The sequence below is a fragment of the Protobothrops mucrosquamatus genome, unplaced genomic scaffold (genome assembly GCF_001527695.2).
Source record: "Protobothrops mucrosquamatus isolate PMUCROS unplaced genomic scaffold, P.Mucros_1.0 scaffold_309, whole genome shotgun sequence".
In the NCBI taxonomy this organism is placed as follows: Eukaryota; Metazoa; Chordata; class Lepidosauria; order Squamata; family Viperidae; genus Protobothrops; species Protobothrops mucrosquamatus.
Window position 1 is genome coordinate 92607 of NW_015386385.1, and position 13995 is coordinate 106601.

Here is a 13995-nt window from a genome sequence, read left to right on the forward strand (position 1 = left end):
TAATTATTATTCAGAGGGAGAGAATTGGTGGTTGTTCCTTTTGATTGTATAACATTTATAGATTAATTTCCACCAAGTTCTATTTGCTCTTTTTCTTGAAAAACATCATTTTTGTTCTTACCATATTCCTAGCAACTACCACAACCAAAACAATGAGAGCTATATGGACACATTGATCCGACGTCTGCAGTTGTATTCACGAAACCTGGAGCACTTAGTAGAAGAGAGAACCAAGCTGTACAAAGCAGAACGAGATAGAGCTGACAAACTAAATTTCATGCTTCTCCCACGGTGAGTGTTGTTCACCAGGGTATAGTGTACACCTGCAGTGGAATTCTGTTCATTGAAGAATTGTGAACAGATTTATATGTTTCTTGTCCAAATACTTAAGGATAAGCTTTTAAAATCTATGTTAATATATATTTGTATTTTCAAAAACATTTACAATATTGAAGAGCATGAGTAATTTATCTTGTTATGTCTGGATAGCATGCAAAAGTTTCTTCTGCTTTCATGCAAATTCTATTCCTCTTCAAGAGATACGCAAATACCATTTTCAGAAAAAGATCATTCTTCTACAAATGGGTAGAATAAAGTTTATGTTTTTCAAGTAATTTTGATGGATTTGGCAGTTTTGTCTATCGAGTCCTTTCCAAGGACCTGGGATAGACAGATCTACAGTAGATGTTTCATGCTGTTACAGATATCATCGCAGGATGTAAGCTGTTCTGAGGAAAGCTGCCTTTTGTAATTGACTGATGGTGAATTTGTCAATGCTGATGGTTCTCAAGTGCTCCAGTTATTTTGAGGTTGCACCCAATGCACCTGTTAATATTGGTACTACTTTTGCTTGCTTTTGCCACAGTTGTTCTATTTCTATTTGCAGGTCTTTGTATATTGTTATCTTCTCCAGTTCTTTCTCTTATATTCTGCTGTCTCCAGGCACTGCCACATCCATTATCCAGACTTTTTTGTCTTCCTTATTGAAAAGTTAAGTCTGTGATGTTATATGGCAGGTACCTGTCTTTTTGAATTCTAAAGTCTGAGAACATTTTACCATTTTCATTTTCTATTACTTTCTCTATATTATCTTCCTACCAGTTTTTCCTTACCAACAAGGTATTCCTTGTAGATCTTCCAATGCACGATTGTTGCTATTTTGTCATGCTATTGTTTGTAGTCAGTCTGTGCAATTTTCTTGCAGCAGCTAATCAGGTAGTCCACTGTTTCTTTAGCTTTTTTGCAGAGGCAACATTTGCTGTCTATTGCTGACCTCTCAATTCTGGCTTTATATGCATTTGATCTTAAGGCTTGGTCTTGTTATTGCTATTATTATGATTCATCATACAGTGAGCCATATGTTCAGACTGGATTTGGAATTTTTGTCCACCTATGGAGGCCTTCCCAAGGATTCAGGATAGGCAGATGTGGATGTTTGATGGTGTTAGAGGTATCATTGCAGGATGTAAGCTATTCCAAGTAAAGCTGCCTTTTGCAGTTGACTGATAGTTAATTTGTCAATACCAATTGTGTTCAAGTGGGAGCTCCAGTTGTTTTGGGATTGCACCCAAGGTGACTATTACTATTGGTACTACCTTTGCCGTCTCTTCCTCCTCCTCCTCCTCCTCCTCCTCCTCCTCCTCCTCCTCCTCCTCCTCCTCCCAACCTTGTGATATTACAGTAAAGAAATTTCACAACAGCAAAGTGATCTTATTTAATTCAATATTGATTTCCAATGTGTTGTGTAAGGAATATGATTACCTGTTCTATAAGTGCTTTAGTACTTTAATTAAGTTATTAATTAGCTGTGAACTAATTATTAACTAATCATGTCTCAACAAATTACTTATTTTATTTATTAATCACATTTTTATAGCTGCCCATCTCCTTCAAGGCGATTCAGAGTCGTGCACAACAATAGAGAAAAGCTGTGGATATCATACCATAATTAATTTTTTTAAAGCACACTTTGAAATCAATAAGCCTTACCCCCCCCTTTTTCCCCCCACAGGCCTGTGGTAAAATCTTTGAAGGAGACTGGAGGTGTAGAGCCAGAATTGTTTGAAGAAGTCACCATCTACTTCAGTGACATTGTGGGTTTCACAACCATATGTAAATACAGCACTCCTATGGAAGTGGTAGACATGCTGAATGACATCTACAAGAACTTTGACCACATTCTTGATCATCATGATGTTTACAAGGTGATCTGATTTGAGAAAAAAATATAAAAGATTACCTTAAGCTGAAACAAAGGTAGTTGGGGCAGCAATGCACTAAAAAAAAGGCAAGAATTATTTTTGTCTGAGGCCTTCTCAATTAAAATGTTTTTTCCAAAATAATAAAAATAATAAACTTTTCTTAAGATTTAAAAATCCTTACATTCCTCATTTCAGACAAAGAAAATACTTTCATGAAATTTCACTGTAACAAGTTTCTTCAACCTGGAGTCCTCTAAAAGTGTTAGATTCCTGCTCCCAGTTGGTATATTTGATATATATGCTGGTTGAGCACAATCGGAATTGCAGTGGTCTGAATTGCTGAGTCTACTTATCTGGAGGGGACACCAAGATGGGAAGGCTCTGTTATACTGAGTGGACCTGCAGTTCTAATCAGAGACTTATTTTGTTAATTGAAGGTTGTTGAGTATACTTTTTCCCTAAGCAAATGTATGACTTTTTGTCATGTTTCAACAGGTGGAGACCATTGGAGATGCATATATGGTAGTAAGTGGTTTACCAAACAGAAATGGTAACTGTCACGCAGTGGATATTTCCATGATGGCCCTGGATATACTCAGTTTCATGGGGTCGTTTGAGTTACAACATCTTCCTGGCCTTCCTATATGGATTCGAATAGGAATTCATTCTGGTACAGAAGATTTTATCAAACATTTGATCAAAACAAACAAATCAACCAATGATTTTTAATATCATGTTTAAATTTTCCTAAAGCAATAATAGAAAAGGTATTATATATTTCTTAGGATTTCAAATATTACCTTTAAGAAAATTATCAGTGGTGACCAATTGTTCAAAAAAGAATATAGTGAATACTATAAAGATAATATCAAGCATAAATAGCTTTCTAATATTATTGATCAATACTTCTTTGTAATTTGAATTTTGTATACACTTGTATAGAAAATTCAGAATTTCTGTAGTGTTGATGAAAACTGCCCTTTTCAGGAAGCCTGAAGAGAGCATTATTAATGAGTTACATTTTAATGTAGTTATTACTTGGTATTCTTTTTGAAACTAATTCCTCTCTGATTTCATTGTTTTTCATCTGCATCCTCATGTATAATTGTCACTTTAAAATTGTATATCCTGTATTTGAAGAACTGGATCTTAGTCTACAAAACCCTTTCTTCTTTTTTGTATCAATAAACTAATAGAAATTTCTTTTAGAAGACATGCATATTTGGGACAACTGGGGGACATTGTACAAATGAAATCTAAATAAAAGCTGAAACTAAGCAGCAGGCCCAGTTCAATAGCAGTTCAATCAGCATTTGCAATTTGCCTGGTACAAGGAAAGCTTCTCATGAGTTTTTCTTTTAAATCAACCTTTTCTTTCTAAATCGTTAGAGGTTAGTATCTGGGAGCACCTTGTGGTATGGGACAGGATATCAGGAAAATCTGTTGGGCATACACTTGGTATTAAGCCACCACAGACCCTCCTCTCTAAATTTCTTGCTTCTTAAGAAGAAAAAATGGGGGGCAAGAGAGTAGCGTCTAAAGCAAGTTTTATTCATATCTTGTCTTTCTCATCAAGAACAATAAAGGTTGAATAGAACTGTCAAGAACAGCTGGTTTAGATTAATTTCCATGCCCTCATATCTACCACAATCATCAGCTAATATTAACTCTGATTGTAATTGTGGATTTATATACAAAACAATTCCATTGAAATACACTCTACAACTATATAAATCAAATATTTTTATCCTTTTATCTGATAAGTGTTTTTATAAGCAGAATATATCTAGTTTTATTTTTTCAAATAATGAACAATGTTCTTTTTTTGAGGAGCATTTGCTCCATTTATATTCTGTGTTAGACATCTGACATTTATATTTATGCCAAGAATTTAGAAAAGTCAATATTTGTAGTACTTAAGATGGGAGCCTCTTCTGCACTATTCTGTAGTTGTTGTTTAATCCTTTTAATGACCTCTATTTGCATTTCTTCCTTTTCCCCTTTAATTTTTTCTAGAAATTCTCTTGCTTTTTGCACTGAATTCAGTCTGAACTTCTGTTGTTTGGAAGTAACAACACTTGGTCCAATCAAAACAGTATCTTTTTCTGTTTGAACTTTTCAGGAAAACCCCCTCTTTTTTCTTGTTCATTATCTTATCAGAATTTCTTTAAGTACAATTGCATCTACATTATTAATCTTCAGTCTGGTCCTGGAATGCTGCCCCAAAACCTGGTCTCTAGTCTTCTTCCTGAAAAAGTACACAAGAATATCCCTTAATATATTTCTTAATTTTGTAAATCATGTAGTAATCCTATATACTTTGCTCTGTCTGTGTACCATCTTCACCTCATTCCAATTTTTTTTTGTTAAAGATTAAATAACCTTTTTTTTTAGTGTCTTCAGGATTTTCTGGAACTCATCTGACTCACTATTACTTTTGGATTACAAATAAAAAAAAATGGTGATCACCACAAAAGCAGCAGAGTGTCATGAGGGGAAGAGATGATTGGTAAAATAACCAATTAAAAAACTATTATTTTGGGAATATTACAAAAAAACGTTTGAAAAGATGGGGAAAAAGTATCCAACTCTGTCAAATCTGTTTAAAGTGGCTGCATTTGAAGAGAGAGTTGAAGAAAGATTTGTAAAGAGGAAATGAAAAAAAGAAGAAAAAACCAAATTGAAATTGAGGACAACCCACAGGAGAACTAAAACAAATTACTAATAAAGTAAAATGAAATAATAGAGAGATGGTAAAGGACTTAGACAATTTGTCATAACTGGAATTGAGAGGAAAAGAATTCTGCCTGGAATTCAGAAATAAGAGGATTTTAGATTTGGAACAGCATTTTGCTTTTTTGTCCTCCCATTATTATTTGAAAAGTCTTGTCACTCAACATATTATTAATAAGGTGGGTAGTCTTTTGACATGGGATGATCAGTTGTAGTTTGTGTAATAAATCTTCCTTCCAGATTGTGTCATAGGCTGTGGACTGTGAAGTAGTACTTGAACTAAGTGCATTAAAGGCTGCAAGTAAATTACTGAACAATACATTTTTTTACTATTTCAATAGAAAATATTAAACACATATTGATATTTAGCTATCATGCTATTCCCATTTGAGAGAAGCAATTATGCAAAGTGCAGATGAGGAGTAAGAATTAGTAATGGAAAGAAATTGAAAACAGGAAATATGAGAAAAGAAAAGGAAACTAAATATAGTTTATATCAACTCTTAGCAGCATTTACTGTATCTCTCCATGTGTTACAGTGTTGCAAACCATCCTTTTTTCACCATATCCATTCCCAAATTCATGTGTTGTCTTTTGTTCGGCATACTTCTGACCTCTCTGTTTTTCAGAATTTAATCAGTTCCATCCAGCAGTAAATTCTACATCTTCTCCTTATTCTCATCCCATCCATTCTTCCTTCAGATACTTGTTTTACAATGTTTGACCAAATCTATCTTGGATTTCAGTGCAATATTTTTCAGTCCGATATAGCAATAGCTCTTAGACTTATATACTGCTTCATGGCGCTTTACAGTTCTCTCTAAGCGATTTACACAGTCAGCATATTGCCCCCAACAATCTGGGTCCTCATTGTATTATACAATCTCTAACAATAACTACAAATCACTTATATTCTCAGTCAACAGCATGATACCATCCATGAACAAAGCCACATCCACATTTGTGTACACAACACAAATAAATTTTCACATTCAAACAATTCCTAATGATCTACTAAAAAAATAAATAAACAAACAATGGAAATAAGGCATTTGTCAAATTTTGCTCAGTGCCAGGATATTTCAATCAGCATTCTGCTGAGTATCTTCCCAAGCACATTTATCAAATCAGTCCACTTGATATTTTCATTCACTCTTGTTGCCTTTTCCTTTATATGAGGGAACAGTGACAACATTCTTCCAATTATCAGGCAGCGATGCAATTATCACACCTTAAAAATATTGCATAGTCACTTCATCAGCAACTTATATTATTTTAACATTTTTCCAGTTGCACCATCTAAATATGCAGGAAGAGAAAGTATTTCTTTACCAGGGATCCCAGTTCATAATCACAACTGATCAAATCAACCCTGGTACATTCATTACTTTGCCGTATCTTTTCATGAAAATATGTTATGAAAAATAACAAATAATTAATGGTATCTTAAGTAATAATAACTTGATTGTGACATAATAAATAATACAGTTCACTCTACTCATATGATTGCTAATTGATTATGGCATAACTTTTTATATTCTGCCTCATGAGAAACAGTATTAACTATGGGTGTAAGAGTTAAGGTTAGCACAGTCATGAGTTACAAATATTGATACACATGATTGAGAGATTGTAAATAGTGAGATTAATTGTAAATAGTGAGACAATATGGACAACTTTTCAGACAATTTCTGTTTTGTGTTCAGGTCCTTGTGCAGCTGGTGTGGTTGGGATTAAAATGCCTCGTTACTGCTTGTTTGGAGACACGGTGAACACAGCTTCAAGAATGGAGTCTACAGGTTTACGTAAGAAGAGAGTTTCTAACTATGCAATATTTTATACAGTCAAATTCAGAATTCCATATTTCAAAAGAAACATTTTATCAAGATATGATAATGACTTGCTAGAATCTGGGGCCAATCATTATCTCATAGATAAGTGCATAATTTTTGTGAAGCTAAATTACAAGGCACTGCAACATATTCAGCTTCTTACCTCCTTGAAAGAAATTTACAATATAAATGTAGTAAATAAATAATTGGACCACCTATGGCATTTTTCTCAGAAGACATCCATATTTAGATCCTTTCCTCCAATTTTTGTGCAATTGCTGATCATCCTCTCATAATACAGTTAGATTTCCTTCTAGCTATTGATGTTCAGATTAAAGTCATAAGAAGAAGAATTATCTGTTATCAATTCACTGGATCTTATATCTAGACTGATGCTGGAGTCCTTCAATGTGGTGTTGGATGGGGCTTAAGATTTCATGGCCTTTTAGTGGCAACCATGTGCTTGACTCTTCCACTTAGGATTATAGGACTAATACAGTACTGGTTACTGTGGTGATCTCTGTCAGCAGATCTTGGATGTAGGAAGTATGCCCTTCCTGATCCTAGTACTGTAGATATATTGGTAGTATTTAATATCTTCAATCATGGTATCCTTCTGGACTACTTCTGATGGCTGAGGACTGAGAGCTCTGTGCTTTTAGTTGATAATCGATCAAATTCTGGCTTTGATTTTGGTTCTAGATGGTTCTGCTGATCCTGAAGGAGACATTTGACAATGTGGGGGACATTCTAGACTCATAGTTCCTATTTGAAGAGCATGGGGAGCCTTTGCCCAGCTCCTGGCATTTGGTGGGCTTTCTGGATCAGAGATCCCTGATTGTGACACATAACTTTATCACCCATGATAAGACTATTGCAACATACTCTGCATCAGGTGCCCGTTGAAGAAGATAACCCAGAAGCTACACCATATAGTTGATTCCAAAAGCAATGGCCTAGAAGCTAACTATTTATGTTTTAGTTTCAAACTAATTGTTCTCTGGGTCCAGTTCAAAATGCTAGTATTAACACATGAAGCCTTCCACAGCGCAGCTCCAGGTAATTCCAGAATTGTCTCTTCTGGTTATATTTGACTTGTTCTTATGATCTTCCTGAGATGGGAAGCTGGGGGTCACTATCTTATATGAAGTGATACTTCTAGGAATGGGGACCTAGAAGAGTATCTTCTCAATATGCCTCCCAAGGGATGTGGACCCTGCAGTATATTAACTTTTTGAAAGACTGAAAAAATGTTAATAAGTACCATGATGGCCTGCCTATTTAACAGGATGTATTTTTATAGAATCATAGGTCTGGATGGGACTTTGGAGGTCTTCTAGTCCAACCCATGCCCATATATGAATCCCTATATCATTCCGAAGAAATGGTTGTCCAATCTTTTTTTGAAAACCTCTAGTGATGGAGCACCCACAACTCCAGGAGGCAAGCTCTTTCATTGATTAATTGTTCTGTCAGGAAATTCCTCCTCATTTCCAGGTTGAATCTGCTTTTGATGAGCTTCCACCCATTGCTTCTTGTCCTTCCCTTAGGTGCTTTGGAGAATAAATTGATGCTTTCTTTCCTGTGATATCCCTTCAAGTATCAAAAGACTGCTATTATGTCTCCCTTGAGCCTTCTTTTCATTAAGCTAACATACCTCGTTCCCTTAGTTATTCATTTGCTTGATTTGGCCTCAAGACCCCTTATCTCTGTTGCTCTTGTTGCTCTTCTCTGCACTCCTGCTAGGGCCTCAGCTTTTTTTTAAAATGTGACCAACAATGGATGTTTATTCCAAGTGTGGTCTCACCAGCGTTGTGTAAAGCAGTACTATCACTTTTCATTGTCTTGATGCTGTCCCTGTGTTGATGCAACCTAAGACTGCGTTGGCTTTTTGGGCAGTTGCAGCACACTGCTGACTCATACTTAAGTGGTGATCCACCAGGACACCTAAATCCATCTCACAATTACTACTGTTGAGCCAGGTACCTCCTATTCTATATCTAGCATTTGGTTTTTCTTTCTAAGTGTAGGACTTACTTTTCTCACCAGTGATCTACATTTTGTTGGATAGGGCTCAATGCTCAAATCTGCCAAGATCTTTCTGACTCTTGAGTCTATCTTCCAAAGTATTGGCAATGCCTCGCACAGCTTGGTATCATCTGATTTGATGAGTTTCCATTCCATCCCCTCATCCAGATTATTTATGAAGATGTTGAAGACCACCAGACCCAAAACATAAACTTGAGGTATCCCACTGCATGCTTCACATAGGTATAGCTCCATTGAGGACTACACGCTGAGTGCATTTGGTCAGCCAACTGCAAATCCATCTAGTAGTGGTACTATTTCCTCCACATTGTTCTATATTACCAAGAAGTAGACTGTGGTCTATTTTGTCAAATGTCTTACTGAAGCTTAAGTATACTATATCCACATCATTTCCCTGACCCACTAATTCACTCACTTTATCAAAGAAGGCAATAAAGGCTGTCTGACATGATCTGTTTTTAACAAGTTCATGGCTTCCAGTAATCATCTTCTTCATTTCTAGATGCTCACAAATCCGTTGCTTGATTATCGTTTCCAGGATTTTCCCAGGTATTGATGTCAAGCTAATTATTCTGTAGTTTTCTGGATCCATTTTTTTTTTGTGGCTTTTTTGAAGATTGGAACCACATCAACTCTTTTCCAGCTCTTTTCCTCTGGCAGTTCTCCTATGCTCCAGGATCTCTGAAAGATTTCATTCAGTGATTCCAAGATCACATCTGCCAGCTCCTTTAGTATCCTGGGATTTAAGCCATCTGGTCCTTGAGATTTGAATTCATCCAAAGCAGATAGGTGTCTTATCAATTCCTTACCTAATTTGATCTGCATTCCTATTCTGTCTCACACAGTGCTGCTTTTGATATTTTTTCCCTTTTGCAGAGAATTAAGCAGTTTTACTTTCTCTCTGCTGCCCATCACCTTCTTGCCATTTTCTCCCATTAGTGAACTGTCTATTTCCTTGATATATTGAAATAAACTTTTTTTTTTTGTTATTTTTGGCATTTGTTATTAGTCTTAGTTCATTCCAAGCCTTAGCCTTCCTGACTCTGTCTTTGCAGTTTTGGACTATTTGCTGGTATTCTCCTCTTGTTATATGCCACTCTTTCCATTTTTTATACTTATCCTTTTTATCCTTCAGTTTGTCAGAAAGCTCTTTGTGCAACCGTGCTTGTCTAGAGTCTCTTGTTTTTCTTTCTTTGTGATATTGTTTTTGTTTTTGTCTTTATTATCTTGTTTTTCAGAGTATCCCAAAGATATTGTACTGTTTTTCCCTCTAGGATTTCCATCCATGGAATCCTTTCTATTTTCTCTCCTAGTTTGTTGAAGTCAGCTCTCTTAAAGTCTAAATCACCAGTCTGACATTGATCAATTACCTGGGCCTGCATTATGGTGAATTTTAGTATGACATGGTCACTCTCCCCAAAGTTCTTACAACTTCCACTCCCTCAGCCATTTGGTCTCTGTTAATAAGAATGAAGTCCAGTATAGCTGACCCTCTAGTTCTTTCCTCCACTTTTTGGGAGATAAAGTTGTCAGCTAGGCATGTCAGGAATCTGTTCGAGTTGATGGAAAGGAAGTTCAAATGTGGCTTTCATATTTCCTCAGCTTGGTAGGGTAGCCGGTAGTACACACCTGTAGCAATGTCATCCCCCCTCAATATTCATTATAACTTGAAAGTTATACTTTCAAGGTGGCTTTCATCCTTAATATTGTGTATTTCTGTAGAGATATAGTAGTTCTTTGTATACATTGCAACTCCTCCTCCTCTTTTGTTGAGTCTGTGTCTTTTGAACAATTTATATCCTTCTAGCAGTATGCTCCAATCATGAGTTCCATCCCATCCAGTTTCAGCAATATCTGTATAATTGTATCTGCTCTCATTACAGGATTAAGATATGGTTAATTTTGTTGCAGGGTGTTTTTCAGATAACTGAATTTTATTGTTTTCACCCATGAAGAATTAAAAATTAATAAATTATCTATATAAATTAAATTATCAACTATATAAACTAAAGGCAATAAAAAACTATTTTGTATATTTTTATATGCTTACTTTTAGCTCTACGGATTCATGTAAGTGGTTCCACTATTGATATTCTGAAGAGGACAGACTGTCAGTTCCAATATGAAGAACGAGGAGAAACATATTTGAAGGTAAGATATACCCACATATTCATAATTTTAAAAATCTATTTACAGCAAACATTTTAAAGAGCTATTAGCTTTTAAAATATTACTTACAACTCAGTTATGTCAAGACTACTTAAAGGTAGGCTTTACTCAACATCCATTCATTCAGTGTCCATTTGAAAGTACAACAGTGGTACTTATGACAGATCCTCATAACTGTAGCCATTGCAGAGTCTCTGTAGTTTGGGTTGTCAATGATCAGATCACAAATACAACACTGCAGCATTCTGTGATCACATGATCACTTTTGTGGCCTTCACTGCCATCTTCTGACAAGGAAAATCAATGGGGAGGCCAGCCAGAGGTCACAAATGGTGATCATGTGACTGTGGGATGCTGCAATCACATGGGATTCACCTAACTATGGCAACTGATACTCCTGGAACATTCATTGTAAGTTGGCAAGTTGCCTTACAACTGCAATAACTCAGTATGGTGCCTTACAATCATGTCCTTTGGTGACGTAGTTGCTGGTTCCAATTACCCAATTATTTTGAATACTGCATTCAGTTTTGGTTGTCATGATGTAAAAAAGATGCTGAGACTCTAGAAAGAGTGCAGAGAAGAAGAACAAAGATGATCAGGGGACTGGAGGATAAAACATATAAAGAATGGTTGCTGGAATTGGGTATGTCTAGTCTAATGAAGAGAAGGACGAGGGGTGACATGATAGCAGTGTTCCAATATCTCAGGGGTTGCTACAAAGAAGAGGGAGTCAAGCTATTCTCCAAAGCGCCTGAAGGCAGGACGAGAAGCAAAGGATGGAAACTAACCAAGGAGAAAAGCAACCTAGAATTGCTAGAAACAACCTCATCCTGTCAGAACTAATCTTTCCATCACCCCCACCATCCTGTCAGAATCGATGAAGCTTCTTGCATGAGAAATGAAACATCTTTTTCTTCCTCAGGGAAAAAATAGTCCCATTGCCTTTATGGTGAAGAGTTTTGGAATTAGTTTATAAAATAACATGTTGTCCAAGGCCTTTTCTTTCTTCTCCTTCTTTTAATTGTCATGATAGCAAATCCTGGGGTTGAGTTAATCACAACATAATATGTTATTTTATGTATTTGTACTTTCAATGGGCTTAAATAGTTTACTTTTTTTAAAAAAAAGGTAATGCAATATATAGTAATAACAATAATTATAATAGTTAATTAATTATAATCCTATCATTTCATATATTAGGGCAAAGGAACTGAGATTACTTATTGGCTGACAGGTGTGAAGGATCAGCAATATAATCTTCCATCGCCTCCTTCTACGTAAGAGGTTTTTTGTTTTAAAAAATAGAATATTCATACCAGTATTCAAATCAGGGTAGCCTTTTGCATTGTTGACTAATAGTTCTTGTTTTCCTTTTGATAGGGAGATCATCTTTTGGAGTATATGTTCTTTCTGTTTGTTGTTTTCTGAGGGTGGGGTGCTTTTGGAGGACAGGTTTATGTATTCCCAAATTAACTTTGATGGCATGCCTTGGCCACTCCTGCAAGATATAGACACACATAAAAAGGTACATTTTCACTCCAGATAAGCTTGATGTGTATGAGTACACATTCATGTTGTATTCAGGAGAGTGCCTTGCCACTGTTTTCTGTTACTGTTTGGTTTTATTTCTCAATTTCCTCACCATTTCTATACTGTAGTCCTGGGATATTCTGGTGCTTTGTCATCCAGGTGCCATCCAGGCCTCAGCCTGCTAAGATTAAGATCAACTAGGTGTTGCCACTGCTGTATGATCTCCCTCTATTCTCCAGCTTTTAAACATTTATAGGAATAGAATTATTGATGGATAGAAATGGATAATTAAATGTATTTACTGCTATTTCCAGGGAGAATCAGCAGCGTTTGCAGGCTGACTTTGCTGAGATGATAAAGGACTCATTGCAAAGAAGACCAACGGAAGATTGCCAGACGCAAAAGATTTCATGCACGACTAATTACTGCAACGGCAGCCTGGAATATCTGCAGTTGGCTACTACAGAACACTCTGCCACTTATTTGTAAAACTTGATAGGAACAAGTTAGGAATAAAATTATTTTAGATTCCCACCATCGCCACCCATTTACAAGATTGAGGAGAGCAAAATTAGTTAAAAACAGAATGTTGCTCATTCCTTTAAGTATCGTTAAGAGTCTGATGGCACCTTTTCAAACTAGCAAGCTTTATTAAAAGACATACAAGTTTTCATCACTACAGCTTATTTTAATAGAATGTGTTAGTTTGCAATAATGTTTGCCTACCATAGACTAACATGGCTCTCTATAATATCTTCTGTACTTGTATATCATTATATAAATAATTAATAAACTATGAAAAGATTTCCTTTGCTGCATTTCCAACATGCAAATAATCTAACGCAAGCTGCTTCTGCTGACTTATTAGAGCCTTTAATAATACACTGCTTTTTGGATTCACAGGAAATAAAGTAAGAGACTGTCAACTAGTAACATCTTTAAGACTCAGTATGTTGTTTATAGTTAAATAGGAAGAATTTTATCTGCCATTTAAAATCTGTTAAGGCATTGATTTTTCATGACTTATTTTTTATATAATGTTTAGAAGTGTAACCAGTCCATGTAAAAATACAATAAAACTTTTGAATAAGAGTACCTTGTAGCACTAGCTCTTACCATGTTACAGATGAAATATGAATATATATGTTTCTCCACACCGGCACCCACACAGTTGAGATATATGCATAGGCAGACATTTATGTGGATGTTGGCATTTTGTTGCTGTCCTATATAGTTGTGTCATACATGATTTTATTTTGTACTTTATAACATTGAGATTACTTATTACTTATATACAATTGAGAGTAATTGTACTCTGGAGGATCATTTGAGTGGCAAGAAAACAAGATTCAAAATACTGCAAATAAAAAGCTGCCCATTTTGGGGTCTTCACTAGCAACACAGCTAGTAATCTGGGTATCATGTGTTAGGGTTATGATTTTATTTTCATAGCAGTATTATGACTGTCTTCATTTTTA

At 35.6% G+C, this 13995-nt stretch overlaps 1 protein-coding gene across 1 annotated transcript in view; it reads left to right on the forward strand.

Moving 5' to 3' along the window:
• Positions 1–13444, forward strand: part of GUCY2C (guanylate cyclase 2C) — a 69758-nt gene extending 56314 nt beyond the window's left edge. The window contains exons 21-27 of the mRNA XM_015832146.1: positions 133–291; positions 2012–2204; positions 2697–2871; positions 6641–6739; positions 10872–10966; positions 12188–12264; positions 12832–13444. Of these exons, the coding sequence (XP_015687632.1) occupies positions 133–291; positions 2012–2204; positions 2697–2871; positions 6641–6739; positions 10872–10966; positions 12188–12264; positions 12832–13006 (973 nt within the window). The 3' untranslated portion in view covers positions 13007–13444. The remainder of the gene's footprint in view (positions 1–132; positions 292–2011; positions 2205–2696; positions 2872–6640; positions 6740–10871; positions 10967–12187; positions 12265–12831) is intronic.
• The last annotated feature ends 551 nt before the right edge of the window (positions 13445–13995 follow it).